An 18,136-nucleotide genomic window follows, 5' to 3' on the forward strand; every position below is an offset into this window, starting at 1 on the left:
TGATTCTGTATGAATTTAGGATTATGAAAATATATATTTAATTTGTAAAAATGATGATCTGAGAGGGAGAACGAAACTGTAGAAAAGTGCCTATGGGCTAGGTTTTGGAACAATTGGGGGTTTTACCATTATGTTGAAATTATATTAAATTGGTAATTTTGTTGAGTATTATATTAATTTGTAAAAGTTATTGTTATACTATTTGATAAGAATTGATAATCTAGACGTGAATCTCTTGAGGGGTGTGTAAACCCTTATTTTGTCGTACTTATCTGTTATGTATGTGATGTGAAATTATGTATGTGATATGGAGCTATGAGATGAGATGTGGTGTGAATGTGATTATGATTGTGAATATGGTTCCTCACACTAATGACCAGGGATGAGACGAACCTTGAGTAGTGATGCTTCAAGGACGAGCGTGCCCTTGACATGGTGTGGGATGAGTGAGACAATTAACACGCATCACTTGTGTCAAATATGGTAGCTCTGGCATAGGGTTAATTGCAAGAGATTGTGTGGATTGTGATGTGATTGTGGTTCCTCACACTAATGACCAAGGATGAGATGAACCTTGGGTAAGTGATGCTACAGGGACGAGCGTGCCCCTGGCATGGTGTGGGATGAGTGAGGCAATTAACCCGTATCACTTGTGCCAGTTGTGGCGTGACCTTGACATAGTGTTAATTGTAAGATTTATGTGGATTGTGATGGATTGATTGAGTTGTGAAAATAATGAATGATTGATAAATTATGATATGTATATATAAATGCTTGTAAATGTTTCATGAGTTATGATGAGATTACACTGTGGTGTGTTTGTATGTGCTTTGCATATAGATATTTTCTTTTCTCACCGTATAAATTGTGGATGTTTTAGGTGAGGAGGATCAGGCTACGAGTGACATCTAGAATGCCAACAGTAGAATTATGGGTATGCTCTGATATTGTGACATCGGGGCAGGAGATTCTTTTAGGACAGATCTTTTTATATGGATTCAGGTTGTAATTATTATTTTTGAAAATAATTTGTAAACTCCTGCATTTCATTTTCATTATTGTGGTTGTTGAAGAATAATTTTGAAGATTCTCATGTGAACCCTTTTACCAAAATTAAAATAATTTATTTGTAAGTTTTCATTATTATAATATATGTATTAGGGTAATAAGGGTATCACAGTCCAACTCTCTTCTTATATTCTAACATTCACTTTATAGTCAAGTTAATTATTTTTATGAATTTTTGTATCTCATTTATTGTGTCTAAATTAATCATTACTAAAAATATTAAGTTTATTTATTTAATTTTTTTAATAAATAATATATATATATATATATATATATATATATATATATATATAACTTTTTAATTATTAAACAATATAGGTTAAATTTTTTAAATCACTTTACTAAGCTAAGATGGGACATGATAGACTAAAGGGACTTGACAAATGGCATTTAGTCACTCCTACTTCCAGTAACCTTTTATTAATCCATGAGATATTCAAAATATTGTTTATAAAATTGTAAATAGTATCAATGCAATAATTTTTTTATTTATAATATAGTTAGAAGATAATTATATATATTTATCATCTCATATTTTAAAAATTCCAAATATTTAAATTTAAAATAAGTTAAATTGTTTTTAAATTTTAAAATAAGATTTTCATGCTGTAAAAAAAATTACATTTTATAAATATGGTGAGTTAGAATTTCGTATTCACTTTGCTAAACAGACGAGATGCAACAAAACAAAATGGAATAGACAAATTGACAAAACAAAATACAACACATTTTGTCACTCTCATTTTCAATAACTTTTTATTAATCTATAGAAAATATTCAAAATATTATTTATAAAATTATAAAATTATAAAATTTTATTTAAATATAATTGTAAAATAATTAAAGACATTTATCATATTACATTTTAAAGTTACAAAATATTTAAATTTAATGTAAGTTAAATTCTTTATAAATTTCAAAATATTTTTTCATATTGTAAGAAAAATCTTATATTTTTATAAATATTTTAAATAAAATAAGAAATATATATAAGACTATATTTAATTTGAATACTTTTATTTTTTTTTCTTCTATATTTTCAAAATAATTTAAACAATTAATTATATTATCTTATAATATATAAAAATTATTGTTTAAATAAATATAATTTTAACATATATAAAAACTAAAACCATCAAAATCAACCATAATTTATGAGTCAACTCAGCTTATCTTGTTTCATGTCGGGTTGAACTATTTGTTTTTTTTGGCATGTTTCATAAATTCAGAAAATTCCAGTGGCCCAATTATTAAGTCCAGTCCATAACATAGCGAGGTAGGGTGGGTGGGACTCGTCACTCGTCACTCGTCACTCGTCACTTGAAGAAGGGTTAGGGCTTGCCCGTTTTCGATTTCTTCTCTGTCTCCGCGCTCTTCTATTCGTGAGTCGTGATCCAGCACTGCCACCGTGCACTGTGCTTCGTCGTGCCACGCCACCGCGCACCGCCACGGTACTGGTGATTTTGCATTTGGATACTGATTAAATGTTTACTGATTTTAATTTTAACACCCATAGTTCTTGGACTTTTAGTTCTTGAATTTTAATTTTAATAGGTATAGTTCTTTTTCATAGTGTACTACTGACTGTGTTGTATATGTGGCTGTGATTTATTTAGTCTCTAATTTCACATTATATTATACAGAATGGATTTTGAAACTTTAGATGAACAATGTGTTAACTATAATTTAAATGAATCTTTGCCATCAATCCCAAAAGAGATTGTAAAAGAGGGTAATGATGTTGATAGGGAAATTAAGAGGCCAGGGTAACTACTTCTAGAGTTTGGGATTATTTTAATAGAATTGGTATAAAAGATGGTAAAGAAAAGGCTAAATGCAATGCATGTGGTTCAAAGTATGTTATTGGTGGTACAAAAATAGGGACTTCAATAATGTTGCGTCATTTGCTGCCAAAGTTTGTGGTGCTAAAAAAATTAAAAGACAATGATGTGGGGAAAATGATAATTAATCATGCTGGGAAATTAAGGTCTAGGGAAATTGACCAAAAAGTTGTAGAGGTGGCAAATGCACTGGTATTGTTCTAGTTCACAATAAATTGAAGTCATTGAAATCAAAAAGAATTAGGAAGAGGGGGCAAAAACTTTGCTCAAGGAATATTGAAACCTACATCAGAGCCCTCTCACCGTCTTTGTTCTCATTCTCATTCGCAACCCGATAGTGTGTGCAAGCAAACCTTTCTGCATCGGCGCCATTCTCTCTCATAGTTGTGATTCACGACCTAAGGTTGTTACTCACTTTTCCATCTTCGTTGTATCTGTATGTTCATTCACACCACATGGTTTCACCTCTTTCCACAGACCGTTCTACTAACCACACGCTTTTTCCAAGCACCTAACTGCTTTGTCCTTTTTCTTTTCTCTAATTACTCGTCCCTTTGATTTTTGATCTTGTATCTAGTTTCTCTGTGTTTTCCAAATTTGAATTTGGCTTATGTTCAATTTGACTAGGGTTTGGCATGGCAAGGAGACAGAGCAGCAGCCAGAGTGAGAATGACACGAGAAAATGCAGTGGTAGAGAATCTGAGGATGATAAGAGGGATAGGCATTGACGTGGTGGTGGGAATGGTGGCAGTGATTCAATAGAAGAAAGAATGCAAAGTGAGATGAAGAATAAGGTTAAGGAGAGAAAGGAGGAAGCTGAGAGCTCTGAAGAGGAAGGTCAGATTGTGAATAACAAGAGGGGTAGGGAAGAAAAGGAAGAGGATGAGAGATTGTGGCGGCGTTATGATGGACATGGTGGGAGAGATGATGAAGGAGATGGCAGTGGTGGTAGGGAGCCTCGTCGAAGGGATAATGAGGGTGAACGACGGGGGGAGAAGGATAGTCACAAATTGGATTGTGGTGATAGATGGCGTGGAGGTGAGGAGGAGGATAGATGGAAAATTAAGGATCACCATGGGCGTCATGATTCAGAGGAAGAGGATCGTCGGGAGCTAGCCAAGAAATCAGAAAGGGTTAGAGATAGGGAAAGGGATAGAGATAGATATAGGGATAGGGATAGGAGGCGAAAAGTTGAAAAGGGTGGTAATAGTGATAGGGATTGTCGTGCACGTCATGATTTAGAGGAAGATGATAGGGGGTTTGCCAAGAAATTGGAGAGGGATAGGAGGCCTAAAGTTGAAGAGGATGGTGACAATGAGAGGAACCGTAGAGAGAAGGATGCGAACAAGCGACAAGTAGAAAGTAGGAAGAGAGAGGATGGAAATGGAAGAATGGTTGAAGATGCTAATCCACAACGACCAACAACAATCATGGGAGGTAACCTGAATGGTGATGCATCTAATTTGGGAAAGAGTGGAGGTGTTTACATTCCCCCATTTAAGATGGCAATGATGATGAAAGAAGTTCAGGATAAGAGTAGTGTAGAGTATCAAAGGTTAACATGGGATGCTTTGAGAAAAAGTATAAATGGGCTTGTAAATAAGGTTAATGCTACTAATATAAAAAATATAATTCCGGAATTGTTTTCGGAAAATTTGATCCGGGGAAGGGGACTCTTTTGTCGGTCATGTATGAAGTCACAGATGGCATCTCCAAGATTTACGGATGTTTTTGCTGCCTTGGTCGCTGTTGTTAATACTAAGTTTCCTGAGGTGGGGGATCTTTTGCTAAGAAGAATTGTTTTGCAGCTTAAGAGAGCTTATAAACGGAATGACAAGGTATGTGATGACTCCACTTTTTCTTATAATTTAATGTGTGTTCTTTAACTGGGATCAATTTTATGGTTCAATTCAAACTTTACTTTTATTTGTCTTTGTTTCTGATTTTTTTCATTGTCTTTTATCATTTATAGCCTCAATTACTAGCAGCTGTTAAATTTATAGCGCATCTGGTGAATCAGCAAGTGGCTCACGAGATTATTGCTCTTGAATTACTCACAGTTTTACTTGAAAAACCTACTGATGACAGTGTTGAAGTAGCTGTTGGTTTTGTCACAGAATGTGGTTCAATACTGCAGGATCTCTCACCTAAAGGTCTTCATGGTGGGTATTCCCTCAAATTAGGGTAACAGTGTGCTTTGGGTTTTATTTGTAAACATTGTCTTTTCTCTGAGAATTAAGTTTTGCAACTTGTTTTGAGTTATTTGATTCTAAGAATTAAGTATTCTAAATAATTATAATTCTGAAAGCAAAGCAAAAATATGTTTGCTAGATGTATTTAGAGACTGCCTGACTGGTTAGCTTTGTTCCATTTATGCCTTTTTTTGTCCCTTTTGTTTACATTTTCTTTTTTTAGGGAGGATCACATATCCTCCTATACTTCTGTAATCTAATTATTGCTCTACGCCTCTACCCAACTGCATCCACTTGGGTTTTCTCCTGGTTTATATTTGTTTATGTTCCTGCAAGCTTGCAGAAATATGCTTATGCTAGACACTTATGTATATGTGCGAATGATGCATGAGATCAATTTCAGTTGTCGATCTTCCTTGATAAATAGGATTTGTAGTTTTGCAGGTATCTTTGAGCGTTTTCGTGGAATACTACACGAAGGAGAAATTGACAAGCGGGTTCAGTTTCTTATTGAAGGCTTATTTGCAATAAGAAAAGCCAAGTTTCAGGTACTTCTTTTTAATGTTTTTGATAGGAATTGAACTTAAACAAAATAACACAGAATGTCAACTCTTTTGCTAATCAGTTTAATCAAATAGTTTGAAATTGAAATGTGTTATGATGGTCGCATTGCATTTACAGGGCTATCCAGTTGTTCGTCCTGAACTAGATCTTGTAGAGCAGGAAGATCAGTTAACTCATGAAGTCTCCTTGGATGAGGAGATAGATCCAGAGATTTCCCTTGGTAAATATTGAATCTATAAGTTTTATCTGTTTCTAATTTGATTAATTGTGGTCATATGTCATTGTGATTTCTTTATTTTCCATTTTGTTATTCTTCAGATATATTCAAGCCAGACCCCAATTTCCTGGAGAATGAGAAGCGCTACGAAGAGTTGAAGAAATCAATGCTGGGTGAGGAATCTGAGGATGATGACGAAGAAGGCTTGGATGGTGAGTCAGATGATGATGATGATGATGATGATGATGATGATGATGATGATGAAGATGATGAAGAGGAAGAAGAAAAGATGCAAATTAAAGATGAAACAGAGACAAATCTTGTCAATCTTCGAAGGACAATATACTTAACAATTATGTCTAGTGTTGATTTTGAGGAAGCTGGTCATAAGCTTCTGAAAATTAAGCTAGAGTCAGGTCAAGAGGTGAGCTCAGTATCTCTGCTAGAAGTTACTGTTCTATTGCTAAACTATCTAGTTGCTGCCTTTTTCTTCTTATTCTAATCTTTTTGGGTACATTAAATGTGTATTTTAATAATATGGAAGAACATTAAAATCTAGTTCAACTATTGGTGTGATTTTATTGAAAAAGCTGAATGCTCTATTTCTTAATCTCTCCCTTGTATATAATAACTAATAACTAATTTGCCAATTTGAATCTTGGCACTTTTTGATCATATAGATTAGTATTTAACTCAGTGTCACTTGGGTGCACAATAATTTGGTTCTTTTGTTTTATTTGTTATCTAATTTGATGCTCTTTTAAAGAACTAGTGCTCCTATTGCATCATGTCTACTGTTATAAGTTATAAGCATAGGCTGCATCTATATGCACTTGCACAGATTAGACATTAGTTTCCAGCATCTGATGTATCATCCTCCATTTTTTTTTTGGCTCATTCAGTTGTACCTTTTAATTACTTAATAATTATAATTTTGTATTTTTGTATTATTGGCTGCAGATGGAATTGTGCATTATGCTTTTGGAATGTTGCAGCCAAGAGAGAACTTATCTTCGATATTATGGTCTTCTGGGGCAGCGTTTCTGCATGATCAACAAAGTACATCAAGAAAATTTTGAGAAGTGCTTTGTGCAGCAGTACTCGATGATTCACCGACTGGAAACGAATAAACTGCGAAATGTGGCAAAGTTTTTTGCTCATTTACTTGGCACAGATGCACTACCTTGGCATGTTTTATCATATATACGCTTGACTGAAGAGGACACAACTTCATCTTCACGTATATTTATTAAGATTCTCTTCCAGGTACTGAGAATCAAACTCCAATATTCCTATTTTTTGTTTTTCTATGCATTTGCGTTATTATTTCACCAATTTTGAATTATGCTTTAGAAACATACTGTTTTATTATCAGACCTGCAAAATCTTTGGGGCTCGTTATCTTCTATATTGCATAAATTATGCGCATCTGTATGTGGATGTTGATTTCAGTTTGTAATGTTGCAGGAATTATCAGAACATCTTGGAATTCGGCTGCTAAATGAGCGGTTAAATGATCCAACAATGCTAGAATCTTTTGAATCCATATTTCCAAAAGACAATCCAAAAAACACAAGGTTCTGCATTAACTTCTTTACATCTATTGGTCTAGGTGGTCTTACTGAGAACCTACGTGAGTATTTGAAGAATATGCCACGTCTAATCATGCAACAACAGAAACAAGTTTCAGAATCTGAATCAAATGATGAGTCAGGGAGTTCTGATTCATCGGATTCAGGGACAGCCGGTTCAGAGTCAGACTCGGCAAGTTCTGATGAAAGTGACAGTGGGAGTGACAGAAGACGAAGAAAGCGGAGGAGAAAGTGAAGCAATTTTATGCTATTGTTGATGACCCTTGCATCCACAAAACTGTTTCTTGAGTGTACATGGTTTCTCAATCTTTAAATCACTGAATTAACTAGCCTTTTTTATAGTGGCCCCTGCTGGTTGACATGTTGAGATTGTTTTATGGATTTGTTTAATTTTGTTCTTAAGATCATATTTTCGTTAATCTATGGCCTTGACTATTTTAAATTGTAATTTTACCAAAACATCTGTATAATTCAGAAGGCATAGGTGGAGTTAATATTCTTTGGAAGGGTATATTATTGATGTTCATATAGATTCCTTTTGTTTTATTTTTTTGCTTTTTCGGTTTAAATGAACTCCTTCGTGAGTGGTTTTGTAGGAGCAATGAGCATAATTGGAACATTATCATATGATTGTAATATGATAATCTCATGTTTTCTTTAAAGAGGTATGGATATTTGAGTTTGATTGCAGGTGGTGATTGTCCATATGGATGCTACATCGTATGTTTACTATCTTCTTTACATCAATTTTTAAATACTGAATGATATGACACTTCTTGGAGCATCCATTTCTTTAGTAGATTTAATAATATTAAAACTTCTGAATTGGAATTGAGATATATGCATCTCATGATGTCTTTTTCTGATTTATCTTGTGTCCAGGACTGCTAATATGTTCTTGTGGTTGCTGCTTGGGGGCTATCTAATACTATTCAAGTATGTTGTGGTTCGATTGAGAAGTATTTTTCTGTTTGGCAGTTAAGAGATTCGTTGGGTATTTATTATATGTCGGTAGAAAGCAGTTGTATCTCCAGTGTTGTGGATTACTGAATTTGCTGCTGCTGTGAAATTTTATTGAGTGACATTCCATTAAAAAGGTTCATGAGTAGGAGAATTCAGCCACATCATAGGAAGTTTGCTGCTGTATGAATTGGAAACCATATGCTATCACATTCTTATCGTAGCAATCAAATACAAATAATAGGTCATGCTTGACATAAGGACTGGTGGATGAATTTGCAATGGCTAAGGTTGGATGAAAGTATTCTCCATGGTTGGTGTCATTGTGCATTTAAAGTACATTGGGCAGTTAGGTTGTGTCCTCTGCAATGTGTTTTGTGCATTTAAGAGATGGAAGGCATAATTTTTTTAGGGGTGTGAACCAAAGATATCACCCAACTCAGTGATTTTTTTTTTCGAGACATACTTTGTTTTGTTCAGGTTTTGGATTGAGTTCCAATAGCTATACTGTACTAAATATACTGTAATCTAACATTTCTCGCCAAGTGTGTGCATATCTTTGAAGTTGTGTTACAACTTAGTTTATATTTTTTATCAATTTCTTCCGCTTTAAAAAGAAAAAAAGCGCAACAAACATGTAATAACTAGGCACTGCCGAATACAAGAAGTGATCTCCTTCACCTTCCTGATGCAAGAAATTTTATATTAGTAACTAGGATCAAATATAAATATATGTATACAATTACGGAGTTTTACTTTTTATTCTTAATAATTTTAGTTTGGTTTTAAGATATGAAATCTCTATTTTTTGTCACTATAATTATGTGACATGAACCAGTGTTCGCATTTTCATTATCATGTTAATATGTGATATCTTAAAAAAGATTCTAAATTCTTTAAATAAATGTTATTTATCTATGTTAAAATGATTGTTAAAGTAAAAAAATAGTAGTTTCAAACTATAAAAGAATGAAAAATAAATAATATTTTATTGTAACTAAAATCAAAATTTATTTATACAATTAAAATTAGTATTTCAAAATATAGAGGTGAAAAATGAGTAAATATTTTACAAAGACTGAAATTAAAGCTTACATTTTTTAAACTTCAAATATATTTAATTTTTTATCTAAAATAAAAATACGTTTAAACCTAATAAATATCTACATTTTTTTCCGATTAAGTTATTAATTATTTTTAGCTTCAAGAATTTTATGTCTGGTATGATTGTCTATAATGACATCCCAGATATATTTCTTGTGCGGTACAAGAATTTTTATGAAAGCGCTTAATGAATTCAAGTTGAAGAGGAATAAAGTAATTTTAAATTTATCAAATATAAGTAAAGTCATTTTTTATTTATTGAAATTAAATTGACGATATTAGAGTTTGAGTTTAAAATTGTGCGTATTATTTTAACTCTCATTTTGTTATTATGCTCTTGATACTTAAGTCAATGTCAAAAAATAAAATAAAAAATATTTGAACAGTTGTATAAAGAAAAATACTAACGTATATTTGAAAAAAGATGCATTTATTCATCTTCAACAAACAATGCATTATAACAAATCTAAATGTGCTTCCTTCTAGCTTTGAGTTGTTTTATTTGGTATGTGACTTTGTTTTAATCGGGCATATCAACCATCCTCTCTTATTTCCCTAAAGGGAAGTGTAGGCACTAAAATTTCCTCTTGTAATTATTGTATTTCTAACCCTCCTTGTATTGCATTCATGCATACTTATAATATATTCATTTTATTTATATCTCTCTTTTTTTTTTTAATATATATAAAACATGCTTTTCAAAATTATGCTCGTATTTTTCCCCCTTTCCCCCCGTAATATTAGCACTTCTCTATTAAGTAAAATCATGTAATAATTTTGTGTAACATAAACGTTAACATTAAAGTAGTAACAAACTAATATCAAGGACCAAAAATAAAACAAAAAAAACATATTGCAAGAACTATTAAAGTAGAAAACTATATTTTTTTTAGACTAAAAGCATGAGTAAACATAGTTTTGTTTATTCCTTTAATATGAATGCAAGAGCGTGTTTGACTTGAATCAATTTAAACATAACTTTTCCTTACAAATAAAAGATGAGCCATTCAATTTTAAATTAAGCTTTAGCCTAACTAGACATTCATTTTGTGTGTGAGGGTTGGATTTGTTGGCAGAAAGTGTCTGCAGGGTCTTTAACTTAGCTACGAAGGTTGGATCTTGATATGTTTGATTGCTGGTGTGCTTTACCATTGATGGTCTTGATGAGGTGTACGTAGTTCAAGTAGTAATAAAAAGTGATTTAAAAAAGCATAGTACTCAAGCTTTTGCGTTGTCAAAATATAGTCAACGGAGCCTGTTGGTATGTGAGTCTTTAATAAAGTCAACGGAACGTGTTTGTGGATCTTGGACTCCACTAGGAAGAAGCTTCTCAGAATGTGTGAAATTCTAAAGAAATGAGTCAACAGAATTATAGCATATTAAACTTCTCATAAACGAGCATGAAATTAACAGTATATTTACATCTTACGTCTCTTGTCCAATTCTTCTTTCATATATAGTTGAAAAAAGTATAAAAGTTTTGTCATGTGAACTATACAATTGTTGTCTAGCTATTTCTGCTGCGCCTAAGAAGTTCTTGTGTTGAAGTTAAGAATCAGTGTGTTGTTCTCTGTTGGAAGAAGTTGGATTGGTTCTGTGGTAAGGTCTTTTTCTCTATTTTCAGTATTACATTTACCTCTGAATAGAAATATAAGATGATGAAATAATATGGCTAATTTGATATTTTCCTTGTTTTCCCATGTTTTAGCTGAAAGATACTGCCTAAGAATGTGAATGTTGCCTTACTGGAATGGAGTAAACCCTCAATTTCATTCCTAAAGTATTACTCTCTCCACTGAGTGATTCTTAAAGTATGAAAATTATATAATTAATCCCTCAGTCCTCAGATATTAGAAATCATTAAGTAGTTCATCAAGTACTGAAAAATCTATCAAATTTGTCTGAAATTTAGGAGTGAGAAATACTTGAGCTACTAAATCGATGGTTTATTCAAATGTTGCTTGAGAAAATAGATATTGGACTTCAAAAGATGAGTGACAACATGAACTTTTCATTCAAGTGCATAAAGACATGCATCTATATTCTTGGTATTATTTGGTTAAGCTCACTTTGGATGTTTTCATTATTTTTTTTAAACTAATAGCTCTAAGAACATGAGCTTCTAATTGCTGTTCAGATTCATCATCTAATTAGATTCATGAAATGTGGCTGATATGTTAGTTTAAATTTTTAATCTAATGTTGTGTTAAGCAAGGGTTAAATGGCTAGAAAGTATAAACAATACAAGCACCTTGGACTTATGACTTGCTGCTACCTGTTTAATGTCTATGCTGGTGTGAACATGTGGCTTCCAAATTTATGTTCTTTTCCATCTAATGATCTCAATGCTTCTCTCAGTGTATGTTGTTTAAGCATAATTTAGTGCTAAACCCTACTATTATTAACAATAGTTGAGCCATGCATGTTGGACTTCAACCTTATTTTGTTCGATAGAAAGCAAGCACAGATTGGTCAAGACAAACATTTAAGGTTTTATTCCAGGCCAGTCAAGAAAAAGTTAAATTACAAATCTAAGTTTTTCCTCTATTTTAACAATCTTTGCTTTCTGGGTCCTAAGTGGGGTTATACGACTGAAAATCTAGAATCACTTAGCCTATAAATTCTCTGTTCATCTACATGAATTATTAATTTGAATCTGAAGTTTTGGAGTTTAGGCTTCCATTGATACTGCTATTGTGTAATGTGAAGTTTAGATTCATTCATGTTATTAATTAGGCTTTTTATAACTATATTTTTTTATTGGTTAGAATTACAATGACGACAACAGACTCAAAACCTAAAACTCTAGGGGAATGCTCCGGTGCCCTCTTATTTGAAGGGGTTTTGGTGCCCCTCAGTACAAAAGTTGGGTTTTTAGGGACAATAAGGTAAATTGATAAATTGATCAATTTACCTTATTGCCCCTAAAAACCCAACTTTTGTATTGAGGGGCACCAAAACCCCTTCAAATAAGAGGGCACCGGAGCAATAGCCAAAACTCTATGCATACTATCAAACTTTTTACCACTAAACCGACCCAAGTGAGTTTACTTTATGTCTAATTGTTTACCGAGCTTCTGTTATGTTCAAATGTGCTATTAGCTTTACCAAGTCAAAAGCAATTTCCTTGGATCACAAAACTCCTCAAAATCATATAACCTTTGAGCTATTCCATCTCATATTAGAGAGATTTATGAATTCCAACTAATATTATTAAGGACAAGTGACAAAAACACATTGAAACAAAAAACTTTTTTTACTTCTTCATTTGTAGTGTTATAATCATTGCAGGTGCAGCACCTGGAATTCATATTGGCTGAGCAACGAATAATAAGTGTTGTTGCTTCTTCCTCTAACTCTTCTGTATGTCGTCTTCAAAAAAATATGACGTTTTTCTAAGCTTTCGAGGTGAAGACACGCAGGAACTTCACAAGCCATCTTTACGAAGCTTTGAAGCAAAAGAAAGTTGACCTATATAGATGAACAACTTGAAAAGGGAGATGAAATCTCACCGGCACTCATCAAAGCCATCAAAGATTCTCATGTATCTGTTGTTGTCTTCTCCGAGAACTATGCTTCGTCAAAGTGGTGCTTGGGTGAACTTATCATGATTTTAGATTGCAAGAAAGATCAAGGACAAATTGTAATACCAATATTTTATGACATAGATCCTTCCCATGTGAGGAAGCAAACTGGGAGCTATGAGCAAGCCTTTGCAAAACATGTGGGGAATCCAACTACAACAAATGGAAAGCTGCTCTCACTGAAGCAGCCAATTTATCTGGGTGGGACTCTCAAACTTATAGGTAAATAAAATGATAATGAGATAGACAACGTATTATTTTAAATTGAGTGAACCAAATTTGATTCTAAATTGAGCATGATTTTGCAGAAAAACACCTTTCATAGTATTTTATTTAGGAAGTTCATTGCATAGAGAAAGCAGAGGCATTGATTATCTCCTCTAAGCCATCGCATTTTCATTCCCCAATTATGTTTCTTTGTTATTCTCTAATCTCTACTACGCCACCATACTGATCATAATCATTTTATAGTTCTGTTTTATTTTCTAATTTGTTAGACTTGTAACACGATCATTTACTTTTCTTTTGTTTTCCTTTTCATATGCTAGGACTGATCCTGAGTTACTTAAGGACATCGTTGAAGATGTTTTGAGAAAATTGCCTCCAAGATACCAAAACCAACGTAAAGGATTGGTTGGAATTGAAGAACATTGTGAATGGATTGAATCATTACTGAAAACTGGACCAAGTGAAGTTAGGACCCTTGGAATATGGGGTATGGGTGGCATAGGTAAGACAACTCTTGCTTCTGCTTTATATGACAAACTGTCTCATGAGTTTGAAGGAAAACGTTTCGTAACAGATGTATGGGAAGAATTAGATATGAGTAAGCTTCAAGATAAAAAATCTCTCATTGTGTTGGATGATGTGACTACTTCTGAACAATTAGAAACATTAATAAATTATGATTTGTTGGGACCAGGAAGTAGAGTCATTGTTACAACTAGGAACAAGCAAATACTTGGCCTAACTGATGAAATATATCATGTTGAGGAATTGAGATCTCATCACTCTCTTCAGCTCTTCTGTTTGACTATTTTTGGAGAAAAACAACCTAAAGATGGATATGAAGATTTGTCAAGAAAAGTAATTTCCTATTGCAAAGGTATTCCGTTAGCTTTAAAAGTTATGGGTCAAGTCTTCGTCGAAAGAGTAAAGAGGTATGGGAAAGTGAATTGAGAAAACTCCAAAAGATTCCCAATATGGAAATTCACAAGGTATTAAAATTAAGCTATGACGGCTTAGATGATTCTCAAAAAGACATTTTTTTAGACATTGCATGCTTCTTCAAAAGGAATTATAAAGACTGGGTAATAGGAATACTCGAAGCTTCTGGTTTCTTTGCAGCATCTGGAATAGAAGTCCTTTTAGATAAAGCTCTTGTAACTATTTCAGATGACAACCGGATAGAAATGCATGACTTGATACAGGAATTGGGTCAAGAAATCGTTCGTCAAGAATGTATTAAAGACCCTGGAAGACGAAGTCGTTTGTGGAGACATGAGGAAGTACATGATGTATTGAAATATAACAAGGTAAGTGGAAGATGCAATGTCTTTTATTTGATAACATATGTACCATTTAGAATGCACAAGTATGATAGTCTTTGCTAATTATTTATTTTAATTTTTGTTTGTCAGGGAACTGATGTTGTTGAAGGCATAGTTTTAGATTTGTATAAACTAACTGGGTATCTATGTTTGAGCTCTGATTCTCTTTCAAAGATGACTAACCTAAGATTTCTTCAAATTCAAGGTTGGCGGTATAACAGATTTAATGTTTGCCTTTCTAATGGTCTTAAGTCATTGCATGATAAATTGAGGTACCTTCACTGGGATAGATTTTGTCTCGAGTGTTAATTAGTGACTCAGTAGCTGTTTATGTTTTCCTATTTTTTAGGCAATACTAAGTCAATCTGTTTGTTAGGATGAGAATATTCTCTTTGCACTTATCTAATATTGTTATGTTCAGTTTTTTACGCATTTTCTGTTTTCCCTATTGCTATATATGTATCACGTTTGCTGAAGCAATAAATATAAGTCTATATCTGCAGTTTGTTATATCTATTTTTCCTTCTCTGAATCTCCGCATCTTTTCATAACCAACAAATTGGTATCTAGAGCCAAATCTTGAGGGACCTGTGCGTTTGAGTGAACAACAAAAAAGCATACAACCCCTAAACTCTCATACCTTCCATCACCCAAAATCTCAAAATGGATTCAGAAGTCATGACTGTTGCTGCAATTGCACCTCCAGTGTTTGATGGAAAGAATTATCATGTATGGGCAGTTAGAATGGAAGCTTTTCTAGATGCTAATGACCTATGGGATGCCATTGAAGAAGATTATAACATTCCAACTCTTCCAGCAAATCCCACTCTTGCACAAATCAAAAACCAGAAGGAGATGAAGCAACGAAAATCCAAAGCAAAAGCAAGCCTGTTTGCAGCTGTTTCACCCACCATCTTTAACAGAATAATGACGCTGAAAACAGCCAAAGAAATCTGGGATTTTTTGAAGCAAGAATATGAAGGAAATGAAAGGGTCAAGGGAATGCAAGTGATGAATTTGATCCGAGACTTCGAGATGCAAAGGATAAACGAGTTAGAAACAATTCAACAATATGCTGACAGACTTTTAGCTATTGCTAACAATGTAAGACTCCTTGGCACTGACTTTCCTGATTCTAGAATAGTTCAAAAGATCCTAGTTACTCTTCCTGAAAAATATGAGGCTGCAATCTCTTCTTTGGAAATATCTAAGGACATGTCAAGCATCACCTTGGCAGAGGTTTTAAATGCATTACAGGCACAAGAACAGAGAAGGCTTATGAGGCAAGAAGGATCTATGGTGGATGGTGCTTTCCAGGCCAAAACACATAACAATAATGGTTGGAAGAACAAGAAAAAGAGGCAAGGTTACAATAATAAAAATGCAGGTTCTACAAACAACAAGTATAACAACAAAAATAACAACAACAATCAAGTCTTCCCACCTTGTCCCAATTGTAAGAAGACCAATCATCCACATAACCGGTGCTGGTGGCGGCCAGATGCAAGATGTCATAAGTGTGGCCAGTTAGGACACATGGAGAAGATATGCAAGTCTCAACAGCAACAAGGAGAAGCCAAGGCTACTGAGGATCTTCCGCAAGAAGAGATGTTATTTGCAGTATCATGTTCTGCTGCCAACAGCTCCACAGAAAGCTGGCTTATTGATAGTGGTTGTACAAACCACATGACACATGACCGAGAACTCTTTAGAGAGCTTGACAAGACAGTTGTTTCCAAACTCAGAATTGGAAATGGAGCTTACATTGCAGTAAAAGGCAAGGGAACAGTGGCAATTGAAGGTCTTCCAGGTTCGAAATTAATTTCTGATGTTTTATATGTTCCTGAAATTAATCAAAACCTGTTAAGTGTTCCTCAGTTGCTGGAAAAAGGCTATAAGGTGCTGTTTGAAGACAAAAATTGCATGATTAAGGACTCCGAAGGCAGAGAAGTGTTCAAAATTCAAATGGCAGGCAAAAGCTTTACTTTGGATTTAATGAAAGATGAATTGGCTGCAGTACATGAAGAAGACACGACTACAATGCTTTGGCACAAAAGATTGGGACATTTTCATCATGGTGCACTAATCTTCATGAAGAAGCACAATCTGGCACATGGCTTGCCAGAATTAGAGAAGGAGCCTCCTACTTGCAGTGCCTGCCGGTATGGGAAGCTAACAAGGCTTTCTTTTCCAAAAAATAAGGTTTGGAAAGCAACACAAAAGTTACAACTAATTCATACTGATGTTGGAGGACCTATGAGTACGCCATCACTAAATGGTAGCAAGTACTATATTGCTTTTATTGATGATTACACAAGAATGTGTTGGATTTATTTTATGAAATTTAAATCTGAGGTTGCTGACATCTTTGTGAAATTTAAAGCTTGGGCTGAAACTCAAAGCAGAGAAAAAATGCAGGTGATCAGGTCCGATAATGAAACTAAATACACCTCTAGAAAATTTAACAAATTTTGTGAAGATGCAGGCATTGAGCATCAATTGACAACACCTTATACTCCTGAACAGAACGGTGTTGTCGAAAGAAAAAATAGAACAATTATGGAGATGGCTAGGTGCTTGCTTCATGACAAATGGCTCCCAAAGAAATTCTAGGCTGAGGCCGTGAACACGGCTGTTTTTCTCCTAAACAGATTGCCAACAAAAGCCTTACCAAAAAGCATTCCATTTGAAGCATGGTATGGCTACAAACCCAAGTTACTCAACTTGAAAACATTTGGTTGTTTGTCTTTCTCTTACATTCCTCAGGTTAAGAGAGACAAATTAGACAAAAAAGCAGAACCTGGAATTTTTGTTGGCTGTAGCTTGCAATCAAAGGCCTACAAGATCTATTTACCTCAAAGCAACAAAGTAATTATCAGCAGGGATGTCCAATTTCTAGAGGACAAACAATGGAGCTGGGAGGAGCCAATACAGAAGGACTTTCCAGAATGGAGCTGGGAGGAGCCAATACAAAAGGATTTTCCAGAAAATCCACAGCAACTTGATGATAATATAGATGATGTTCCTATCAAAGGTACAAGACCCTTATTTGAAATTTATGAGAAATGCAATGTTGTTGTCCTAGAACCTGCCAACTTCAGAGAAGCAGAGAAAGATGACAAATGGATAAATGCTATGAAGGAAGAGCTACAAATGATCGAGAAAAATGATACTTGGGAGCTAGTGGACAGACCTCAACACAAAAATCCTATTGGAGTCAAATGGGTTTATAGAACCAAACTTAATGCAGATGGTTCTATAAACAAACACAAGGCCAGATTGGTGGTGAAGGGTTATGTTCAAGTGCCTAGAGTAGATTTTTCAGAAACATTTGCACCAGTTGCACGCCTTGATACAATCAGGTTGCTGCTTGCTTTGACTGCACATAAAGGATGGAGAGTTTACCATTTAGATGTCAAGTCTGCATTCCTAAATGGTTATTTGGAGGAGGAGATTTTCCTTGA

The 18,136-nt window shown here is 34.1% G+C and overlaps 2 protein-coding genes across 3 annotated transcripts; both read left to right on the forward strand.

Moving 5' to 3' along the window:
- Window positions 1-2,339: 2,339 nt before the first annotated feature.
- On the forward strand, window positions 2,340-9,032 carry LOC109796181 (uncharacterized). 2 transcript variants are annotated; one of them, XR_014431504.1, is made up of 9 exons: window positions 2,340-2,519; window positions 3,537-4,747; window positions 4,882-5,071; window positions 5,546-5,649; window positions 5,783-5,885; window positions 5,984-6,306; window positions 6,843-7,148; window positions 7,350-7,764; window positions 8,357-9,032. XR_014431504.1 is itself a non-coding variant. In XM_083068318.1 (8 exons), exons 2-8 carry the CDS (start codon window positions 3,680-3,682, stop codon window positions 7,707-7,709), a joined length of 2,454 nt encoding a protein of 817 aa, XP_082924444.1. In that variant the 5' UTR covers window positions 2,340-2,519; window positions 3,537-3,679; the 3' UTR covers window positions 7,710-8,004. The 2 variants fall into 2 exon arrangements, 1 of the variants encoding a protein (XP_082924444.1); XM_083068318.1 differs by lacking the exon at window positions 8,357-9,032 and having other exon boundaries at window positions 7,350-8,004.
- Window positions 9,033-11,759: 2,727 nt separating this feature from the next.
- LOC109796509 (TMV resistance protein N-like) lies at window positions 11,760-14,301 on the forward strand. Its single transcript, XM_083069676.1, has 5 exons — window positions 11,760-11,897; window positions 12,830-12,901; window positions 13,035-13,344; window positions 13,620-13,623; window positions 13,671-14,301. Exons 1-5 carry the CDS (start codon window positions 11,760-11,762, stop codon window positions 14,299-14,301), a joined length of 1,155 nt encoding a protein of 384 aa, XP_082925802.1.
- Window positions 14,302-18,136: the final 3,835 nt, after the last annotated feature.

Source organism: Cajanus cajan, chromosome 2 (assembly GCF_000230855.2).
Source record: "Cajanus cajan strain Asha chromosome 2, NIPB_CcT2T_4, whole genome shotgun sequence".
In the NCBI taxonomy this organism is placed as follows: domain Eukaryota; kingdom Viridiplantae; phylum Streptophyta; class Magnoliopsida; order Fabales; family Fabaceae; genus Cajanus; species Cajanus cajan.